The sequence below is a fragment of the Megalops cyprinoides genome, chromosome 1 (assembly GCF_013368585.1).
Source record: "Megalops cyprinoides isolate fMegCyp1 chromosome 1, fMegCyp1.pri, whole genome shotgun sequence".
Lineage (NCBI taxonomy): Eukaryota > Metazoa > Chordata > Actinopteri > Elopiformes > Megalopidae > Megalops > Megalops cyprinoides.
Window position 1 is genome coordinate 71896365 of NC_050583.1, and position 22040 is coordinate 71918404.

The following is a 22040-nucleotide window of genomic DNA, read 5'->3' on the forward strand; positions in this document are numbered from 1 at the left end:
TATATACATCAGATAAAAGTACTTTATGTAATTTGACAGTGTGGAGAGGTGGTACGCGCTCTACATCTGTGACCAATTGTGTTTGTACATGTGGTACCTTGGGCATGATATATCACTTATCTTTTCTTTCACAAGTACAAACAAACCAAAACAAAGATAATTCCAGGTAACACTTATTGAGTTGCACATATACCTGTGCAACTACATGGTAACTACTTCAGTAATTAAAGTCTTACTCTGTATTTGCATTGTAGCAAATATGGTATTCAAATTAACAATTCCTTAACTACAAAAGTGTACCAATTCCGTTACATGGTACTAATCACTGTAAACAGATGGATGTGGTTATTGTTGTTTAACAACATCTATTGTCTGCAGCTTCTTTGTTCCATCTGTAGTTCTCATGCTGTTTAATTACTTTTTTGTTACCGTCACATTACCATGCTAAAAGCATACAGTTTCATGATCAGTGAGGGATTGCCAACAGGCAATGAAAAACAACCATGAAATAATGTAGTATTTTAACAAAAAAAAACCCAAAACAAAAAAAACACACGTGTTTGTAAACCACTACAGCAAAAAGCAGCAAAACTCTTGGAATGTGATAATTGCCCTCCATCTCCCTGCCCCCCAAAAAAACAGAATGTGTAAGATTCTTTATTATTTAGGAATTTATTGAGCTTTAGCAAGAGAACCTGTTTAATTCATCTGCATACAGTTAATAACAGAATTAATGGAAGCATAAGGGAAAGAAATGGGTTGGTAGCCTGACAGAAATATTTGGTGACTTTGTGTGTCCTAGGGTTATTGTTATTTGTTTATAAACATACAGGGCAGCATCAATGAGCTGTGGGTTAAACTTTATGTCTCTGGAGAATCGTACCATGTCCCACCACTACAGGCTTTCACAGCCATTTCAATTTCAAAACTTGTGTATTGTGTTGTCCACAACCCCCCACATTATGTAATGTAACATTTGTCAGGTTCATTCACATTACACAAACTTGAGATCTTCAAGAAGTATGTGTGCTAGGCCAAAGACATGCACTTATTCATGGTCTTACAAGGAGAGTGACACTTACCTTATTTTTGAGATGGCAAGATTGTAAATCTGAATGTACTGCACTATTTCATCCAACAGACGGTCTGTCATTGACTCAAAATCAGCAAAGGTATCATTCTGTGGAAGGAATTATGAATTTTTGTATTAAGGAATTTAAATTCTAATACAGTGTAACATGTTACAAATGTTTCAAAATTGTTAACCTTCAAAACCTTGCTACCATTGCATGTTCTGTTAACATATGATATATTAATAACAAGAAGAGTAATTATTATCACCCATCTTCTTTTTTTGAAATTATTTATTTTGGGACAGCAGTATATATTACAAACCTTACATCAAAACAAAAGCAGTTTCATTTTTCTGCCATCCAGATTTTTTAACAATTACAAAGAAAATAAAATAAGTAATAAGAAATACAAAAATAAGCAAAATTTAAGAACTTTGTACAATTTGGGAGAGGTAAAGTGTGTACATAAGCGTGATGAAAAGTATATCAGGGGGAGACGAGAGAAAATAAAATAAAAATCAATGAGCCTTGCTAGAATAAAACAGCATTACAGGGTCATTCATTCAGCACCTCCACAAAATCTGGCTGTAAGGGCCTAACATATTTAATCCACTTGGTGCAGAATTTAATAAATACATTTTTCTGAAGATGAAGACAAAAAGTAATCTTTTCCATAAGATAAATGTCATTTACTATATCTGTCCACTCCTGTATTGTGGGAAGTTTATAAAGTGACCAACGCCTTGTGAGTGTTTTTTTACAAGCAGATATCAAAATACCAAGTAAATATTCATCAGGCCACCTTGCCTGAAAATGAACATTTCCTAAGAATAATGTGGAAAATTGCAAGGGCTGATCAGTGCTAAGTATGCTTGTCAGTGCTTCATGAAACTCTGTCCAGGAAGGTCTTATCACTGGACACTCCCAAAATATATGCCAGTAAATGGCTTCCTGAAATCCACACTGTCTCCAACATTTGGCATCCCCTCCATCAAAATGTGCTTTCTGTTTCAGTGTAATAAAAAAATGAATAAAACACTTCCACCCAAACACCTGCCATACGTGAGAGCTGGTGCATTTCCACTGGAGTTTACATACATCAAGCCAATCCTCATTTGATACTGAAAAATTACCTTCTTTTTCCCATTTTTCTTTAATGTATTCTGTAGTGTGGGACTTTTTTGCCATAAGGCCTTTGTAAAATCTAGAGACAGCACCCTTATTATAATCATTTTGGTAGGCACCAATGATATTCTCAGTATTGGATCATTAAAGTCTGTTTTATTTCTAATGTTTATTTCTAATGTTCGAAATGATTACATATCTGGAGATATCTATAAAATTCAGATTTTTCAAGACAATATTCTTTCCTCAGGTTTTCAATGTCTTTTAATTGTCCCTTTTCTGCAAAGGAATAGTATGCTGTTATTCCTTTTGAAATCCAGGATTTAAATCTATGATCTATTTTATCAGGCTTGAACTCAGGATCATAAGCACACCATTGAATTATTTGTAATTTATAAGTTCATATTCTTCTCTTATCATATTCCAGATTTTTAATTGGGCTTTGATCCATGGATTTTGCACATTATCTATAAATCTTCCCAGATTTTTGTGAGCCAATACTACATGAAATGGGGGATCACTCATAATGGAAAGTTCAATGTCTTTCCACCTGGCATGAAATATTGGGTTACACTTGTTAATTAAGGGTTTCATCTGGGCTGCATAAAAAAAAATCCTTAAAATCGGGTAGTGCCATTCATTCTTTCTCCCTTGGGGGTTGTAGACTTTTGAGTTTAACCCTGGATTTTTTCCCCTGCCAAATAAATCTAGAACTGATCTTATTGAATTTGGAAAATTGTTTTGAGGAAATTTTTAGAGGGAGTGCTTGAAATAAGAAGAGATATTGTGGAGGAATGTTCATTTTTACAGTCATTCTATGACTGAGACCAAGAAAAGAAATGGAATTCCATCCGTGTATGTCATCTTTAATTTTTGTTAAGAGGGGGACATAATTTATCTCTGCCAGTGTTGGGATTTTTTCAGCAAATATATTCCTAAATATTTCAATGAGTTCTGATTCCAATTAAGGTGGAATTTCTCTCTAAGGTGTTTTGAGGGTGTATAATTAAAAGTCAAAATTTGTGTTTTTGCTACACTATATGGGCAAAAGTATTCGGACACCTGACCATTACACCAACAGGGACTGTAATGACATTGTATTCAAATACATATACTTTAATATGGAGTTGGTCGCCCTTTTGCAGCTTCTACTCTTCTTGGAAGGCTTTCCACAAGATTTTGGAGTGTTTCTGTGGGAATTTGTGCCCATTCATTCTGTAGAGCATTTATGAGGTCAGGCACTGATGTTGGACGAGAAGGCCTGGCTCACAATCTCCTTTCCAGTTCATCCCAAAGGTGCTCGATGGGGTTGAGGTCAGGGCTCTGTGCGGGCCAGTCAAGTTATTCCACACTGAACTCATCAAACCATGTCTTCATGGTCCTTGCTTTGTGCACTGGGGCACAGTCATGTTGGAATAGAAAAGGGCCTTCCCCAAACTGTTGCCACAAAGTTGGAAGCATAGCATTGTCCAAAATGTCTTGGTATGCTGAAGCATTAAGATTGTCCTTCACTGGAGATAAGGGGCCTAGCCCAAACCCTGAAAAACAGGTGTGGCCAAATACTTTTGTCCATATAGTGTATATTTAGTTTATATCCTGCATATCTACCAAATGTTTCTAAAAGGTTCATTAATTCAGAAAATGAGTTACAGAGTGTTTACTGAAATAGATCAAAAATCATTGGTGTACAACGCCACTTGTGGTCTTCTCCATTTATACAAGTGCCTTTGATGTTTTCAGTCTGTCTTATCCACTGTGCGAGAGGCTCTATATAAAGTGCAAAGAGCAACGGTGAAATTGGGCACCCCTGTCTCAATCTGCGCTCTAATATGTTGGTGTCTGAAAGGTACCCGTTTATTTTTATCCAGGCTGATGATTAACTATATAGTGTGTGGATGCCCTTAACAAAGTTTTTGTGCATGCCAAATCTTTCAAGGAATTTGTAAAAGAAAGGCCAACTCACTGAATCAAAAGGCTTCTCAGCATCAAAACTAACTAAGAAGGCTTCAAGTTTGTTTTGTTGAATATGGTTTAATATGTACAATGATTGTCTTTGTGAAATAAACCCAGTCTGGTCGTTATGTATAAGCTGAGGAAAGATCTTTTCCAGTCTTCTGGCAAGGATGGCTGTATATAATTTGTAATCAACATTCAGCACTGAATTTGGCCTATATGATCCACATTCTAATTTGTCTTTTCCCTCCTTGGGGATAACTGAGGTCACTGCCTCGCTCCATGATGGAGGCATTTTAGCATCCATTAAGGTTGTATTGCAAGCCCAAAGAAGGCTTGGTATTAACTCAAATCGAAAAGCCTTATACCACTCTGAGGGAAAGGCGTCCGGGCTAGGTGACTTATTCACTTTAAGCCAGGAGACGGCGCTGTTTAGCTCTGTCTCAGTTACCGCAGATGTTAATATTTGATTTTGTTCCTCTGATAGAACAGGTAGATTGAGAGAATTAAGGAACTTGTCAATTTGTTGCTCATCCTCTAAGAGTGGTTGTGTACACAAAAACTTGTAGTACTTTTTAAACGTTTTTGTATTTCATCTTGTTTATATTGTATAGTTTTAGAATCCGGGTCCCATATTTTGTATGTAGTGTTACCCGCTTGTTGTTTTTGTAGCTTCCTTGCCAAAAGTTTTATTGATTTTGAGCCAGACTCATAATATGTCTGTTTTGTAAATATCTTTTTTGCAATTTCCTGTGAATATATTTATTTCATTTCTAATTTTCTTTATTTTTGTCATTAAATTTGTTTTTTGTTGCCTTTTATGCAGTGTCTCAAGATCCTTTTATTAAGGTCTATTAGTCCTAACTGTTTTTCTTTTCTTCACGGGCACAAACGGATATGATTCTCCCCTAACAACTGCTTTTAAGGCATCCCATACTATGGCTGAATCAACCTCCTTATCATTTTCTTCCAGAAATATTTTTATTTCCTCTCTCATTTGAGTCTTAAATTGTGGGTTGTTTGAGATACTTGTATTTATCCTCCACAATGTTCTTCCTGGGTTATCACTAATATATATAGTACAAGAGAGAGGTGCATGATCAGATAAGTCAATACATCCAATATCCAATATCACAGCTATGCATTCTATGGCGATCTCTCTTTGACACAAAAAAAAATCTTTTCTTGAATATATATCATGGGGTTATGAATAAAAAGTATAATCATGGCCTGATGGATAAAAGTCTCCCCAGAGATCTAACATGCCCAGTTCTGCCATTACAACATTAATTTTCCTATGCAATGATGTAGTAGTCGAATTTTTGAATGAATCTAGGTTTGGGTTAAGACGGATGTTACAATCTCCACCACATATGACAATTCCTGTGGCCCCTATCATCAAATCAAATATTTTTCTGTACAAAGCAAAATCACTTCGGGGGATGGGGGGGGGGGGGGGGGCATAAATACTACATAATGTTATGACGGTGCCATGTATTTTTCCTGAGACTATTATATATCTCCCTTCCTTGTCTGATATTTCTGAAAGTTGTTCAAATGATACTTTTGTGATATTAAAATTGCTACACTTCTCCTATGAATAATACACCCTTGAAAACCCCATTCTCTTTAATTTTTCATGTTCTGATGGAGTGAGGTATGTCTCTTGGAAGAGCACAACCTGTGCATTTTCCATTTTTGACAATATTTTACTTCTCTTAGCTGGATTTAAAATCCCATTCACGTTAAACGAGATAACTTTAAGGACTTGCTTATTCATAGTCTCCTACATTGATTACCACAAATAAAACCTCTCCATTATCTCTACTGGCATTAAATTTGTACACTAAAATCTCTCTCCCAAGAAACAAACATAAAACAAAAACCAAGCTGAAACAGTTTTTAACAAAACGTCACCGAAACGGTTAAGAACAGTTGTTTCCGATGTTGAGGCTCGTTTCAAAAGAGCCTTGCAGGACTTTGAAAAGTCAAAGCCCCAATAAGGGGCTTAGCATTTTGGCATGCTAGCCAAAGTTCAAATAAGGTTATAAATAATATAATAAAATTATATTTAATTTTTTTTTTTTTTTAATTGAGGATAACTCACCAATTAACAAATCCCGGCTCCTTTAAAGTAGACATGAAACAGCCTAATTTTGACCAGTTTTGTATAGACTTAAGTGTGTTGGAATTTATTTTGAGAAAATTTTAGATATAAAATTTTAAATCAATAAAATCATTTTTAAATCAACATTTTGTGTCAAATTATTGATGTCTTTAGTAATTAGCCATGTAATTGGTGGAATGATGTACAGCGAGCTGGTCATTATCCGCTTCGTGTTGGGGTCCTGCATCACCCTGTCGGGGTTTATTTCGCAATAATGACCAGCTCGCTGTACATTATCCCTTACATATTATCTAATCATTAGTTTGTAAACTAGATGGCTGTGCTTTGACAAGAAAAGACGTAACATAACCCTGGTCATACCTCTTTCTGCTCAGCCAGATGGGCCCGTTGGGCCCTTTCCTTACGGTGCACAGCTACTTCTTTGCTATTAGACTGGGTCGGACGGTCTGTACACCCAACCTTATAAGAGGAAAAGTCAAATACAGAGGGAGTGGCCTCGGACTTCAGCTCATTGGTCCGGCAAACCACCAGTACACCTGACTCAAAAACCCTCTCATCCACATAGTCCTCATTTATAAAGTGTTTGGTATAAACCCCAGCATCACGGCTAACTGGAGGATTCTTTCTTTTCAGTGCAGCTAGCCAACGATTGCTGCTTGCTGCTTAAGAGGCAAAGTATGAAAGTGGACAATCTTTCGTTGGTTTTTGACTCTATAAAATACATTGTTGCATCCAGGGGCAATACAAAAGTGACCCCCCTTGCATCGCTTTTTAGTTTGGATTTTCTTATTTTCCATTGAGTCAGTGATTGTCAGTGCTGTCACTAGTTAGCTTATGTGAACTAATGTAGGATTTCCAAGACAACCAACCTCAGGACGTTGCATTCTACGCTAAGACAAGTTGGCGCTACACTTGTTTCAAAAATGTAACTTAGATTACTTTTATTTTTACTTTTTACTTATTATTTTTAATCCAGTTTCACTGACAGTGTTAAACCTGCAAGGATTTTTAGAGTGGGAATCCATCTTGTAAATTATGCTAACTACATCCTGTGTTTCATGTCCACTTTAATTAGTTAGAAAATAGAACTGTAGGAATTACACGTAGGCTATGTGAAACTGCATGGCAGTCTTCTGGGCAAATAACCAAGATGAGGCGTAGCACTCAAGAATCAAATAAAAACTTATCTGCATTTACAAAATGACTATAAACCATCAGTCTTCTGTTGTGGGGGATTGCCTTCTGAATTCCTGAAGTTTTTCCTTGTATTGAGAGCGGTGGTTTTTCTTGGGTTGTGTGCACTGAGTTCCTGATCTCCACCCCGGTTGCGCTGTCTCCCTGCCACCTGCCAAGTAGACAGGAGCTGGATCTCCTCTTGATCCGGAGCAACAGAGGACCTCACCACATTAAGTGGGAACCCGTGTGAAACCATATCGCTTGTCACCTCCACAGCATCCAGCATCCTGGGTGCCGTCATCATAGAAGACCCGCATCCTTGCAGGGTATGGCGTCTGTTTTTCTTTCAACACGTTCTTGGCTTCAGTGCATTCGGTGCATTTCTTAAGCACTTCAGGGGGGAAGTCATGGTCAACATAGAAGCGAACATTGTTATAGAACACTTCTTTTTTTCTGCCATGCTCTCTGGAGCACCTCGTCTTTCGTCCGGTAGCTCCCGAACTTGACCACTATAGATTGGGGCTTTGCCTGCGAGCCACTGGGCTTCGGTGCCAGTGCACGGTGTGCCCACTAAATTCTGAACTCCTTGTCACAGGGAAAGTTGAGCGCGCTTTTCAACAAGTTATCCAGAAAACCAACCATATCAGTGTTCTCTTTATCTTCGGGTATTCCATAAATCCTTAAATTATCTCTCCGCGCTCGACCCTCCTGGTCTATCAGCCTGGCTTCCAGATTAGCTTGGTGCCGCATTAGCCGCTTGATTAATGTTTATGTTGCTTGAAGCACGGTCTCCGTTTCATCAATTCTCCCCTCTGCCTCTTCCAGTGTGTCGTTTGTTCTCTTCAGTTCTTGTTTAATGTCTGAGAGCTGTACTCTGTTGTCTCTTCTGAACTCCCGGAGTTCGTTGAGAATACATCGCAGGCTAACTTCGGGGCCATCTTTGCCATGTGGATACGAGCCCGGAGAGTTGCTTCAGCTGCCCTGCCTCAATTCGGGATAATTTTCTATCACGTTCATGGCTGTCCTATTTCTAGTAGTAACCCCTTTCTCCATTTATTAAAAAAAATGTTCACCGGGATTGACAAAACTAAAGTTTTTTGGGGTTATTTCACAAAACCGTTGGGGAGCTCGAAAATTAAGCTGTCATCCTCCCAGAGGTGGAACCGGAAACCATATTCTTGATATTTGTAGCAATTTCAATACTATTTTCCAAACATGAGTGCTGTATAGTATTCCATTAAAAAAGGTTAAATGGATAACACAATAAAAGTGCATCAGATTGAAACAGGACATGTACCAGTATTGGAAATATACAGCTAGTAAACAGCTAGTTTTATCACATATGTTTTCAGGGTAGCATTAGAAGTGATAACGGACAGTGATAATAGAAGTGATAATATTGCCTTCGCAACAAACACATTTGCGAAGGCAATATTATGTGTGAAGCACTACTCCTACATTTGAACCCACAACCATGTTGGATGACATGCCGATGTGAAACATTTGAATTATGTCTGGGTGAATCCATTTAATGATTTGTGTAAGCAGTATAAGCAATGAAACATTAAGGGTACTTTAAGGCTGCAAGTTCACTTTATATTTGAAATTAGTCTGTTTAGTATGCCACTACAGGGGATCTGTATTTTATGCCCTACATTGTTGAAATGTATCAGCATATTATGTTATGTTAGATTTCTTCCACTCTTCTGATGCACAGCTTTGAATATTCATATCTTTCTTCCAGTTTACACTATCTTTACATCTATATTTACATCTGATTTAAATAGTATCACCACAACCACAAATACTTATATATTTTGGTTATTTAATTGTTGTCATATGAGATGTTGACATGTAATTTTGACTTAATTAATGATCTGAACCAAAAGATTCAGTCTGTCAGTTGATTTGTCTTTACTTTTTAGCAAACTGAATTATCATAATTTTAATTTAAGATACTTTATCAGAATAATGCCTTTATTTTCCCAAATGGACCAGGAAGTTAAAATTTGATAGTTCAGGGTCTGAAATTATTTTTTGATCCACTAGCCAGGCTGGTGGATGAAGAATTTCAGGAGCCAGTTGGAGTTTTCACAAGATAAAATAATTTAATAAAAAAAACAACTAGAATTGTTCAGAGCTATTGTGTAGCACCTTAACTGTTATTTTTTTCAGTATATTTTAAATTCATATTCACAATTTAGGTAATGACATACCTAATCCAAAATGAGCACTTCTACTTGAATTCCTTCATGAGACAACTTCTTTTAACAGTAAATTAAAGAAAACCACAGATGGCACTGTTTGGACATCAAGTGGCTATGAGACATTTTCCTCTATCCACGCCCATCTCCATTTATTTTATGAGTTCTTTCAATTTAAGTAACGTTACACCTAAGTTTCACTGATATGGTCCCCAGCATCTTAATAACAATGAAGAAATATGGAGTGTTTGAACAGCAGGCTAACAGAATGTATCCACTGACCTGGTTACGCTCTGACATGAGGAAATCAATGCGAACTCCTGGTAACCCCAGCTCCAGGTAGGTCTTCACCAGTCGCAAGTCAGCACTGTTACCTGGGTTTATGAGTAAGAGATGAATGTTATTATTATAATGAATATTATTTCTGTAATTGATAAAAATACATAGAAGGATGCAAACACAAGCTTTTAATCTCATCTTGTGTGGCAAGATTTAACACACAACAATGAAACTGTTACAGTGGCTATAGTGTGCTATCATGTCTGGATTTGATTCAGGTTTCACTGAACATCTGATCTGGTACCCACTGCACTTAATAGTTTGAAATTCAGTGCCATTTTTACCTCCTTTATCAATTCACCCTAAAAAGTAACACAGTAGTAAGCAGAAGTGACTTAAATAATGTCAACACTGCAGAAATTAAGCTGCTCTGATATTTTCAAGAATACTATTTACAAACACATTTAACTACATATTAGGTGACTGATAGCAACTAGGAGAATGTGGACAGAAAACAGAACACCAGCTGTGAAATGTACAACTAAATTGTTATTGAATATCAAGCAGTAAGAATACTGACAAACAGCCAGCAGCTTCTAACCAATACCTATTGCTTTAAAGTAATGATGTGTTCGTTTCACAGGGATATACACAACCAAAATCAATCGAACATGGCTTCTTGTGGTTACAGAAATTCTACATTTGTTTGAATGTCAATCTGTCTGAATGCTCACCGTCAAGGCCGTGGACACAAACTATGAGGTGGATGCCCTCCTCTGATCTCTCATCTTCCTCCATGCTGAAGTAAGGGATGCTGGAGGCCAGGTCTGGTACTTCACTATACACAAAACCTGGTAACTTCAGCTGCTTCAACTCCTCCTTAGCCTGAACAAAACTGACCAAAAAACCTTTCATAGGAAGTGTTTAATACTTCCTCCATTTCTCGACAGACACTAATGCAAAAGGAGAATATTACAGTTGTTGTATCACATGAAACAAAATCACTTTGCATGGAATCTGTAAATAGAATACATGGGTGGGATAAGTGACCAATTTTGTACGTGCTCTGTTGTCTGAATTTGACCAGGAGGATAATACTGAGAGACACTTTGGGCCTCACTTTCCTGCTGGCTTTAAGGTCAACTTGAAATTTCAAGTTGGCTTGAAAAAGGTACCATATCCCGTGCAATCTCACTCATCTGGCGTGACTCTAATGCTTTCAGTCTCAGCTGCATGCTGTCGTGATGTTGATGAAATCTCATACCAAATCTGTTTACAGATCTTCTGTTAAAACAAGAGTTGGACTAGCAACCAAAGTAACTGGCTAAAATAGAACCTGTTCGTTAGCTAGCGCATTACCAATTTTTGTTCACTTGCTAACTAGCACATTCGATAGCTAAGGTGTAAAATGGCTTTCATCAGCTAGTGACTTAGCTACTGACATAACCAGCTGAAAAAAGAATTAGCTTTTGCAGCAACAAGGTAATGACGTAAGCTGCCTGGGAGTTGTCTAACTGCGTTGTATACCAGTTAGCTACCTAACAGATTGACTGGCTCAACTTGTTGACCTACCCACAAAAAGGTCATGTTTGTCAGCTTGAGATGGTCTCAAATCTCATTCCAGCCAGCTGAACAAATTTGGCAACCCTAGTAACTACTAACTACTATGTTAAGCTTTTAAAAGCTAACTTAAGGTTTGTTCTAAAACATACCTCTCTAGTTTCTTTTTTTTTATTCTACCTGATTTTCTTTACACATCTCCTCCTACAGCTTTACAGCTACACTTATAAAACTCTGAAAAATAACTTCAACTCGTATGGAATGTGTTGCTTGTCTTTTTTTTTTACACTCTATAAAATATTTGTTGAGATCTTTTCAATTTTACATCAAAAATCCCATTAGGTAGCAAGGATAGAATGCTTAGACTCTGAACATTTTAACGTGTAGCTGATGTCACAATGAGTCTACTACAGCGACTACGGATACAGACTGTCTCTTGAGCAAAGCTTGCACTACTAGTAAAACAAATTACTACCGTGCTCCTACTCTGAAGCTTACTACTTTCTGTCTAGTTCATCACCAGCATTAATAATATAGCGTTTAGCAACATAGCGTTTATAGCTGTCAAAAACTTTATTAGCTACAGAGACATAATAACAGAAGGCAACTTGAAAACAGCCAAAGAGAAAATGTCTTCCCTTGTTACTGTACGTGACTCAGCTGACCAAAATGGTGTTTACCTGTACAATGACAGCAGCAAATAGCTTCAGATACAATTTATCAGTTGGTTATCTACCACAAGTGTTCTGTAATTTTAGTGGGCTAGCTAGCTAATTTTTCGAGCTGGTGCCTTTAAGCTAGCTGGGCGCCTAACATCAGACCTCAGTTCACCACTACTTAAAAGTCATTGTTACCTAGCCTAGCTATATGAACAAATGCACACAGTTCTGCTACCTTAATCCATTTAACTGCCAAACCATCTGTATCTCAGAACTGGTTGTCACATTCTCATAATTACACATACAAGTAAGTAAGTGTATGTTACACACTGGAGTAGATTACTTCAGGTAACATTTATAGCTAAATTTTCTGACCATAAATTTTTCTTAACACTGTTCAGAGGATCTGGCAGTAATTAATTTGGATCCATTGTCTTTTTTTGTATCTTGGTTGTTTTATTTTGGGTAGGCTGAGGAAATATCTACTAGTCTTTGTCGTTAGCTGGCAAGCTAGCCAGCGAATCAAGGATTTAAAAATGGCATGCCTGAAGTTAATTTGGGGCAAAGTTGCACATGTGCAATGTAATGTCTTGGTCATTAAAAAAGTCTATAGGGAGAGGATGGGTGTGAATTTTTTCTCTTTCTTTCATGCACTCTCTCTCTCTCTGAGTACATCTGCTCGAAGCTAAAATTCTGTTTTGATTCCAGAGGTCACTCAACTGAAATTGGTGCTATTTCATAAATATTCCATTGTCACTTGACTTAAAATTTTGATGCTGATGCTTGAAAAAAGTATCTTTTAGACTTTTTTCATGGCAGCATTTGCTATTCACTCAAAAACCAACACAGTCCTATTTTGCTATTCTTTTTAAAAATTATGTCTTTCAACTATGAAATTGTCAGTTTGAGGAGACTAGATAAATTGGATATACTCACGCATTCATCTGGGCTGTGGGGGCACTCTCATACCATTGCAAAGAGTTGGAAGAAGAGGGGAAGGGGGCATGGCAGGGCTGTTTGGTGACAGTGTCCACCTTGCCCCGAGAGCAGCCCAAGCTGCAGGGGGAGTCCCGCACAGCAGAGGTGAAGGACAGGCAGCTGGGAGTGCAGACACCTGGTAGGCTTCCTGCTTCACGGAAAGGCTCTATACTTAGCTGCGCTGAATGTGAGCTTCGCTCCTCAACCTCACCAACCTCATCACAGTAGCTATATTCTGCCACTTCAATTCCATTCATATAAGACAGGTCACTCCCTTCCTCATAGTAGCCATTCTCAATCATCTCGTGTTCTGGCTCCTCCTCTTCCTCTGTTATTCTTTGATCCAGGGTAACTACAGCTGTCTCACCTGGGCTGATCTCAGAGATGTCATTGCTGGAATGTGAAGCAAAGTAATTCTCTACAAGGCCCTGCCTGACAACGTCGGTGCTGCTTGTGGCTGAAAGATATGCTGCCTGAGATTCCCTGGGAGGGTCTTCCTGGGATTTGGAGTCTACAGCATCTTGGTTAACCGCTGCAAAACTTTTATCAATACCTTTTCCCTCACTGTCCTCATATTGAAGTTCAGTAGGGTATTCTAGGAGAGTTACAGTAGAACTTGGGTCACCAGAGTCTAAAGCAGCAACCTGTAATATGGGGCCTCTTCCAGGGTGGGCTGTTGGTTGGGTCCCTTGATTAGATGCCGTGTACCCATGTTCATCAGTGCAAATTTCGGAAGCTGTGGCTGTAATATTTGAAAAGGGACTGATTGTGGCTGAAGTGCTGACTGTGTTAATGTTAGCACTGGCAATAACATCCATGCTCCCAGAGAACACCACAGTCTGCTCTTGAACCAGGATGCTGGACTTCCTGCCCAGATCCTGCCTAGCAATGTTTCCTTTTGGTCCATCTGATGAAGAATGGCCCTCAGGTGTGACAGATCCCCCTGAGCCATCCTCACCATTATCATCAGATGGTAAGGAGTTGATAGAGGTGAGGGAGGACTGGATACCGCTGACCGCACTAGTACTCTCAGTGCAAAAACCCTCTGCTCCACTGCTCCTCACTGAGGATTCTGGTTTAAGCAGCTGGGAGGGCCCAGGGGCTCTGGACAGTGTCTGGGGACCCCGTTCATCCACAACCCACCCAGAGCTGGGTTCACTCTCAATCCCAGAGTCTGAAAGGCGTGATGAGGCACAGAGTCCCCCATTGTCTGTTAACTTGATGCAGTCACCCCCCACCAGTAGGTGGATCTCCTTTGTGGACACACCCTCCTGGCTGTTCCCTGGCGAAGTATCCTGAGATTTGTGGCCTATAGCCGTCCCAAAGACAAAATCACTATTCAAGGACATTGATCCTGTGTAGTCTGTCTGAGTGACCTCAGGGACATTCCCTTGGATGTTTGTATTAGCCTGAACAGGCATAATAACAGTCACTTTCTCCCCCTGGTGTGGATTTTTGTTGCTTGACTTCACTTCAATTTGCCTAACTTGAGGTGCCTGGACCAGATTTTGGCTGCAAGGTTGCTCACAAGGAAACTCAGATTGGATTGCTTTGCATTCTGTAGCTGTAGCTCCAGTGCTTATCTGGGGCTTATTCTTTGCATCAAAACTCATGATAGTCCCACTTTCCTGGCTCACAGTACTGGTTTCATAGTCACTTTTGATCAGTTCATGAACATTTTGACCAGCAATTGATGGCTGAATATCCATCTCAATTAACTGCTTTGTCGAAGTCTTTGAGTCACTGCTGAAGTCCCCCAGGAGAGCCTCACATTCCTCTTTTTGGTTCCCTGGTATGTCATCATCTTTGTATTTGCCACTGTTTTCAGCAGGGGATACCTTTAGGCACTTGAAGCCTACAAGGACCACTGAGTCCTTGGAACTCTGTTTGATTAGTTTCTTGGAATTATCTGTCTTCATGTTCTTCCTTAGTTTGACAGATTTGCCTTTGAACTTGAAGGAGTCCTCTGGTTTGCCCTTTTGGGGCTTAAGTAGCTTCTCCTCCTCCCCAGACGAAGCAGCTGGCATTACTAACTGGCGGAGTTTGGGGTCAGGGCTGGGGTAGCCCATGGCATTGCATTGCAGGTCAGATTTCTCAACTCTGTTAGAGATGGAGCCGCTCCTTGTGTGGTGGACCCCAAGCCATGGTACATCATGGTCTTCAGGGAAGAAAATGGAATGAAAAAGGAATGAAAAATCTGATTGCATTCAACATATAGCATAAAAGTCACAAAAGTGCTGGCTTTAGGTATAAGTGGTTTCCATATGGCAGCTCTACCATAAATATCAACTTTATGAAGCTGACAAAGTACACTTTTTTGTTGAGACTGGGTCAAGGAGGTATAGATTCAGTTCTAAATTGAAAACAGAATTGGTAGGTTTTTAATGACAGTTAAATTTAATGACATTTCAATGAAAATGAATTCAATGAATTCTCTTTAAGCATGCAAAACCTAATTAAACCTATTAAGAATAGCTTACTGGGTGAATGTTTTTCAGCAAAAGCTGAGTTTAAAAAGAGCTGAATATACAAACAGCACTCATTTATATAACTAGCTCTCTCTCATGCTTTGAATTTTCCAGAGTTAGCTACATAATATTTAAATGCTGAGTATAGCAACCATGAAATGGTTCCTACCTTAGTGGAGGAGTTTAAGTGTGTTAAGGTAAGGTTAGAGTTACAATTGTCAGGAAGGACACTTAAGTTAGTAATCTGGTGCCAAATGTAGCTACAAGGAGGAAGTGGAACTTGATGCAGGCAGTACAAGAGGCACCTACAAGCATGATTTTGAATGTGATTGGTTAACTTTGAACACAGCTAGAGACCCCATTATGAGAGGGTGTGCAGACTTATGCAATCAGGGTGCTGTAGCTTTTTTTATTTAAAGTGTTCCTAATAATTAACTATTTCTCTGGATTTTTCTTTGTTGGAAGATCACATTACAGATGGAAACAGTCTGACATTTACATTGTTTTTATTTCTGTCTTTACATTTCAAAAACCTGCAATTTCATAAGGGTGTGTAGACTTTTTATATCCACTGTAGGCGGATTTGGCGCAGAAGAAATAGTGTTAGCTGGGGTCAGAAAGGAGTATAATATGCATTGTGTGTGTGTTTTCTTTTTTTCCTGTGTTCAGGTGGGAAACGAGTTAGTAGAATGGCTATTGTCAAGGATCAAGGATCAAGGATATCTTTATGATCCCCGAGGGGCAATGTGTTGTACAGCCAGCAGTATCCAACATCAGTCTGATCAGTATACACAACATCAGATGAACAATAATAAATAAATAAACCAAAAAACACAAAAATAAAAAACAACATAAAATCCCATAAAAATCCCACTGGGTAAAGGACGATGACTACAACATAAAAATCACATTATTTAGAAGGCCAATGGCGGCTGGACAAATGAATTCTTAAATATGTTTGTCCTGCATGTTGGCAATTTGTATCTGCGGCCAGATGGAAGCAACTTGTACTCCTTGAACAAGGGGTGGCTAGGGTCAGCCAGGATTGACTGGGCCTTCTTCAAAGTCCTGACCTTGTACAGATTAGTTAACTCATTCAGGGTCGTACCTGCAATTTTGCTGCACAATTTGACGATACCCTGCAATCTGTTTCTATTTTTGATATTAAGTGACCCGTACCAGCTGGCAAAGGAGAATGTCAAGGCAGATTCAATAAAACAAGAATAATACATTTTCATAAAAGTATTGTCAACATTAAAGCTTCAAAGCTTGCGATAAAAACACATACACTGATGGGCTTTTCTACACACAGCTTCCACCTGAAACTCAAAGGTCAGTTTGTCATCAATTTCAGTGCCAAGATATTTATAATGCTGCACAAACTCAACAGGCTGGTCATTGATGAGAGGTGACTGTAGGAATTTTCCTAAAATCTAATATCATCTCTTTAGTTTTAGACACATTAATGTCTAAGAAGGATGACTTGCACCAATCTGTGAAATCTGCCACTACCGGGCCATGATCAGGGTCATTACTGCTGAGGAGAGACACGATCACCGAATTATTGGCTAACTTAATGATATGGTGCCTCACATATTGGCTTTGGCACTTGTTTATGTATAGCACAAATAAAAGAAGTGAGAAGACGCACCCCTGGGGCAATCCGGTGGAGGAGAGAAGAACGTCTGATAAAACACCATTAAGCTTCCAGTTAGAAAATCCATCAGCCAACATATCAGATTATGCAATTAAAAGCAGAGGAGAAATCAATAAAGATTAGTCGTACAAAAGTGTTTGCACCCTCTAAGTGTGCCAAAATCATATTTAATAGGGTGCCTGTCGCATCGACCACACCCCTGCCTGACCTATATGCAAATTGGAACGGGTCCAAATTTGCCTGCACTGTGTTCAGAAGCGCATCCTTCACAATCTTCTCGTGTGATTTCATTACAAGAGAGGTAAGCACCACAGGCCTGTAGTCTTTGGGTGACTTTGGAGCTTTATGTTTTGGCACAGGTACAATAATGGAATCCTTCCAAAGACAAGGAACCCTATGGAGGTGGAGTGACAACTTAAAAATAAAACAGAATATGTCTGCTAACCCTCGTAAGATAAGTATAAGGTTGGTAGTAAAGACACAGGTGTTTGTTGGTTGGTGCGCAATTGGCGTGCTTTATTAGCAGAGTATTAGAAGTGTAAGGACGCTAGTGCTTGCGTGTTGGTGCACTTCATCAGCAGAAAAGTTGGTCGAAGTTTGCTTGAGTTTGTTGTATTGTCAAAGCTGTTGAGCGGGGTAAGTGGTTAGCATAGGTGGTGAGAGCGGGTATAGAGGGTTGAGCCTACCCAAGCTGTCGTGAGGCTAACTCAATGAAACACCAATGAAAGAAGGTGCCCTCTTGATAACCCTGATGATATACCGGCATCTACCTGCCCCGTTGTCTTCTTGTAGCGTAATGTTGCAGGTTACCCGGTAGATATCACAGTAGCACTAGCCTCATTTGTCCTAGCTGAGTGCTTATCCTGTTTTATAAAGCACTTTTGGGGCATGACTGAAATTTGTTACCTTTTTTCAACAATTCAGCTTGCACTCTGTTTGCATATTTGTATATTGACGTGATATATGTGCAATTGCTTGCAATTGACTTGAATGTAATTGGATTGGACCTATTTTCTAAAAATGGAAAGAAAATCTGCAAGGATGAAAACTGAACGAGGATAATAATCCCAATGCATTATTCAGAATTTTATGGTTCTGGGCATGAACATGCTCAGCATTAGAACATATTCATGTCAGATTATCATTCCTTATGCTTCTTTCAAGGTTTTGTAAAGTGGCTTATAGGAATGTCACAGATTTCATTTTACTCATATTACTAATATTGTGCTGTTCACGTTAAAAGCTTGGAGTTCGAAAATACAGTCTATGGACACTACACAAAGAGCTTCTGTCAAAATCTTTAGTAATAAAGGTATACATTGCATAACTGAAGGCTTCATTAACTTACAGAGCAAAGGTGTCAGATAATGAAAAAAAGTTTATGAATAAGTGAGATATAAATCAGATATTAATGCACAGTAAATATATAACCACTATGATATATCTGAAAATGAATTCACCTTATTATATATATTTTTTTTACATTACACATTACCAATAATAATAATTTTCATTTTAATGTCACTAAGTTCCTGGTTATGGGTCCTTACACGTTTTGAGCTCATAATTAATTTGGTCAACATTTTCTTAAATTACATTGTTAAATTAAATTGTTGTTCTTAAACAACTATTTCTTAAAATGTGCCAAATAATCAACCAAAATGAAACAGCATGGGGGGGTGGCTAGGGGACATCTATGAAAACTATATAGACACTGATAAAAGGAACTGATACTAGTTTTTTGAACACAAAATTGCATGTTTGATGATTTAAAATGTGATTATTCATGACCATATTTTACACCATGTTTTATGTTGTGAGGAAGTTTTTTTATATGCCCATGTCTTCTGCTTTTCCTATAAAGAAAATTGTCAAATTCCAACAACTCCCTGCCAGCCTCCCTCCCATGATCCAGAGAAAGACAGATGCACTGCTCATGGTCATTTCGGTTGCCAAGAAGAGGGTTCCCACACCGTTTAAACATCACAATTAGGGACTTCTCAAGTCCACTAATTCCCCCAAAGCGCCCAACAGCATAGTTTGTGACACGAATCAAGGTTAATTACAATTACAACTAGGGTTGGGTATTGTTTGAATTTTATCGATTCCGATTCTACTTATTCTTGCTTATCGCAAGACATCAAACACAGTCTTTCAGATCGACGCTGTGCTGCCTTAACTGTTTGGTCAGATTTGATGTGTAACCTGACTTGCAGCTAATTAGCTTCCCACATGCATTGCACTTTGCCTTGTTGTCATTTCATTTTCTAAAGTGAAGCCACACTTTTGACCGTTTACTGCGGTCCATCTTTCACACTGTTGTGATGTTAGCCATGCATGCCAGCTCATATCTAACCCTTTCTCACGTAACTTATTTTTATGTTATGTAGTGCGCATCTTATGTTGCATGGTTTGTTATGTTTTCATCAGTGTTATTAAGCTTCTCATAGTTTTCAGCTAGCATTTGCTACATTTTTAACGTTAAATCATAGAATTTTTCCAATCTAGGGTTCTAATCGCACCAGTTTTAGCGTACATGCTAAACGGCTAATCACACTGCTGTGACTGTACGCACAAAAGGGCTAAACAAGCGAACACGTAGACATTTAGAAACTGAAATTCAATTTTTTTTTACGGGTACCCGGTACTTGGATTCGGTTCTAATTTTGGAACCGAGTTTCGGTTCCCAACCCTAATTACAGCACTAAAGAATTTCAAAATAAGAACCAGCAGGCTTTACAGAAGCACATCGACAACAGTTAAATGTATTTCATTCCAACTGTTTAACAAAAATTGAACTCAATACATTAAGATAGAATAATGTTGTTGACAAATTGTTGAGGAACTATCAGCCACTAGGCCCAAAAGGGACTTTCCTAACAGCCCTTGACCTAGGCCATAGTGTTCTACAGTTTACTTTCTGTCTATGTTCACATCAAACATCATTGACCTGACAGTCTCCAAAACAAGTTGATATATGGAGACTATGAATGCTCTTGGGGCAACTGGCTCCACACAACTATTTTAGTGAGTGGAAACCGACTGATTCCCAGGAGATGCTAACATCTCTGGTGATTCACCCTTGGGTTCATGAAAAAGCCAAAAATCTCAGACTACTGGAGCTCTGACACCAAGTCGAGCAGCAGTCTCACAATTCATTGGATGAGTGTAGTCCTACCATTCATTGGATGAGTGATGATCCGTATGCTCTAGCAATACATGGTGACAGAAGGGACAGGGGTCACCTCTCCAGGCATTCAAATTAACAAGAAAAATGTCTCACAATGTGGCTGAACTGACCTTCTGTAATGGACTCCAGGTACCTGTCTTCAAAGATGACTGGCAAAGAGCTGATGTCTCCATCAAGGTCAGCACACTCCACAGGCAGTGGAGGTAAGGACAAGAAGTAAGCTGAGCTTTTGATTGCTGTGGTCATCTGCAGGTGGCTTTGAGCACTGGGGAATAGCAAAATACAATAAGAAACCAAATGATTTGTTAATTTCAACAGGATGCAAATTTTCATTTAGAACCAGTTGTGCTGTTTTGGTTGTAATGGTTTGGTTATAATGTCATCATTAGAATTGTGCTTGGGAAATCTGGTACTAGATCAACACTTACAGGCAACTTTAGCATGTAGACATGTAACGGGTTTAAATCTACTTGACACAATACAGAAAGTAGGCAATGTTTGTATTCACAGTTCAGCTTTATTATAAAACTATCCTTCCTGATTGGTTAAAATGATTGTTTATGATTGTTTATGATTTTGTAATGATTGTTTTGTCTTTTATTCTAACACTGGCAGATTTTTCTGACCAACAAAAACTGGCATAAATTCCACCCTGATTTGCTCCAGACTGGCTTTGGTCATGATTGATGGCTCAGGTGGGACAGGCACAGGCATAATGTGGAAGTGAATCACATGAACCCTTTTAAGTGAAATCTGAAACTAGCTGTAGTAAAGCCACTTGATGGTACGAGAGATAAACACTCACATAGACATATGCATGTCTTTTCACATTCTTCCTGTTTGTTTTTTCTCATTCTATGACACTGTAAGTCCCATCTGCTTTACTGGAGGCAATTCTCCATTTATAGAGTATATAAACAGTGATACCCACGTCATGGCAGTGGTACTTTTGAAAGGGTAGACTGTATGTGTCTGTTTGAGACATATTTTAAGGCCTTTTATATCCTCGTGTATGGATTACCAATGTTTTTTTTCTCATCAAGTTTGACCACTATATGGTGTACGCTGTGAGAGTGTTTAATAAAATGCTGTCAAATTATCGATATTGCCATCCACATAGCCATATGTTGTTTTTTTTATTTATCTGTTTTCGGTTTTTCTGGACTCCCTTTTGCTTGATGGAAGAATCTGGAGATTGCTGCTGGACTTTGTTTGTTTGGTTACATTTAATTTTTACCAAATACTAAACTAAACCAAAACCAGTGTGGTTTGCCCCTGACTAGGTGCTGGTCCATGAACGGTGGACCCCAGTACTGCATGTTCAAAAAGAAAGTAATCTGCTGGAGACTCCTAATTGTATCCTGTGCACTGCCATTTGGATGTCTGCCTCCTGACCAGTTTTTTCTTAACAATAAAATTGTATTTTAGATGCCCACTAGCCAATAAGAGAAAAATATTTTCTCAAAATAAGATCCTTAGGTAAAGCTAAAGCTGAAAATGAAATTGTGGTTACTAGATAGCTAACAGCAAAATAATCACACCAATTGATTACTCTTGGTGGCAAACTATCTGCTTTCATTTTCAGCCAGC

The 22040-nt window shown here is 38.6% G+C and overlaps 1 protein-coding gene across 6 annotated transcripts in view; it reads right to left on the reverse strand.

The window, feature by feature from the left end:
• The window catches only part of LOC118792261 (protein FAM135A-like), a 106883-nt gene that overhangs the window by 22446 nt on the left and 62397 nt on the right, over positions 1–22040 (reverse strand). For all 6 annotated transcript variants that reach the window (XM_036550090.1, XM_036550081.1, XM_036550072.1 and 3 more), the window contains 5 exons: positions 20561–20715; positions 13094–15293; positions 10673–10833; positions 9942–10033; positions 1083–1180 (listed from right to left, as the gene is read on the reverse strand). In XM_036550090.1, coding sequence (XP_036405983.1) covers positions 1083–1180; positions 9942–10033; positions 10673–10833; positions 13094–15293; positions 20561–20715 — 2706 coding nt within the window. The remainder of the gene's footprint in view (positions 1–1082; positions 1181–9941; positions 10034–10672; positions 10834–13093; positions 15294–20560; positions 20716–22040) is intronic.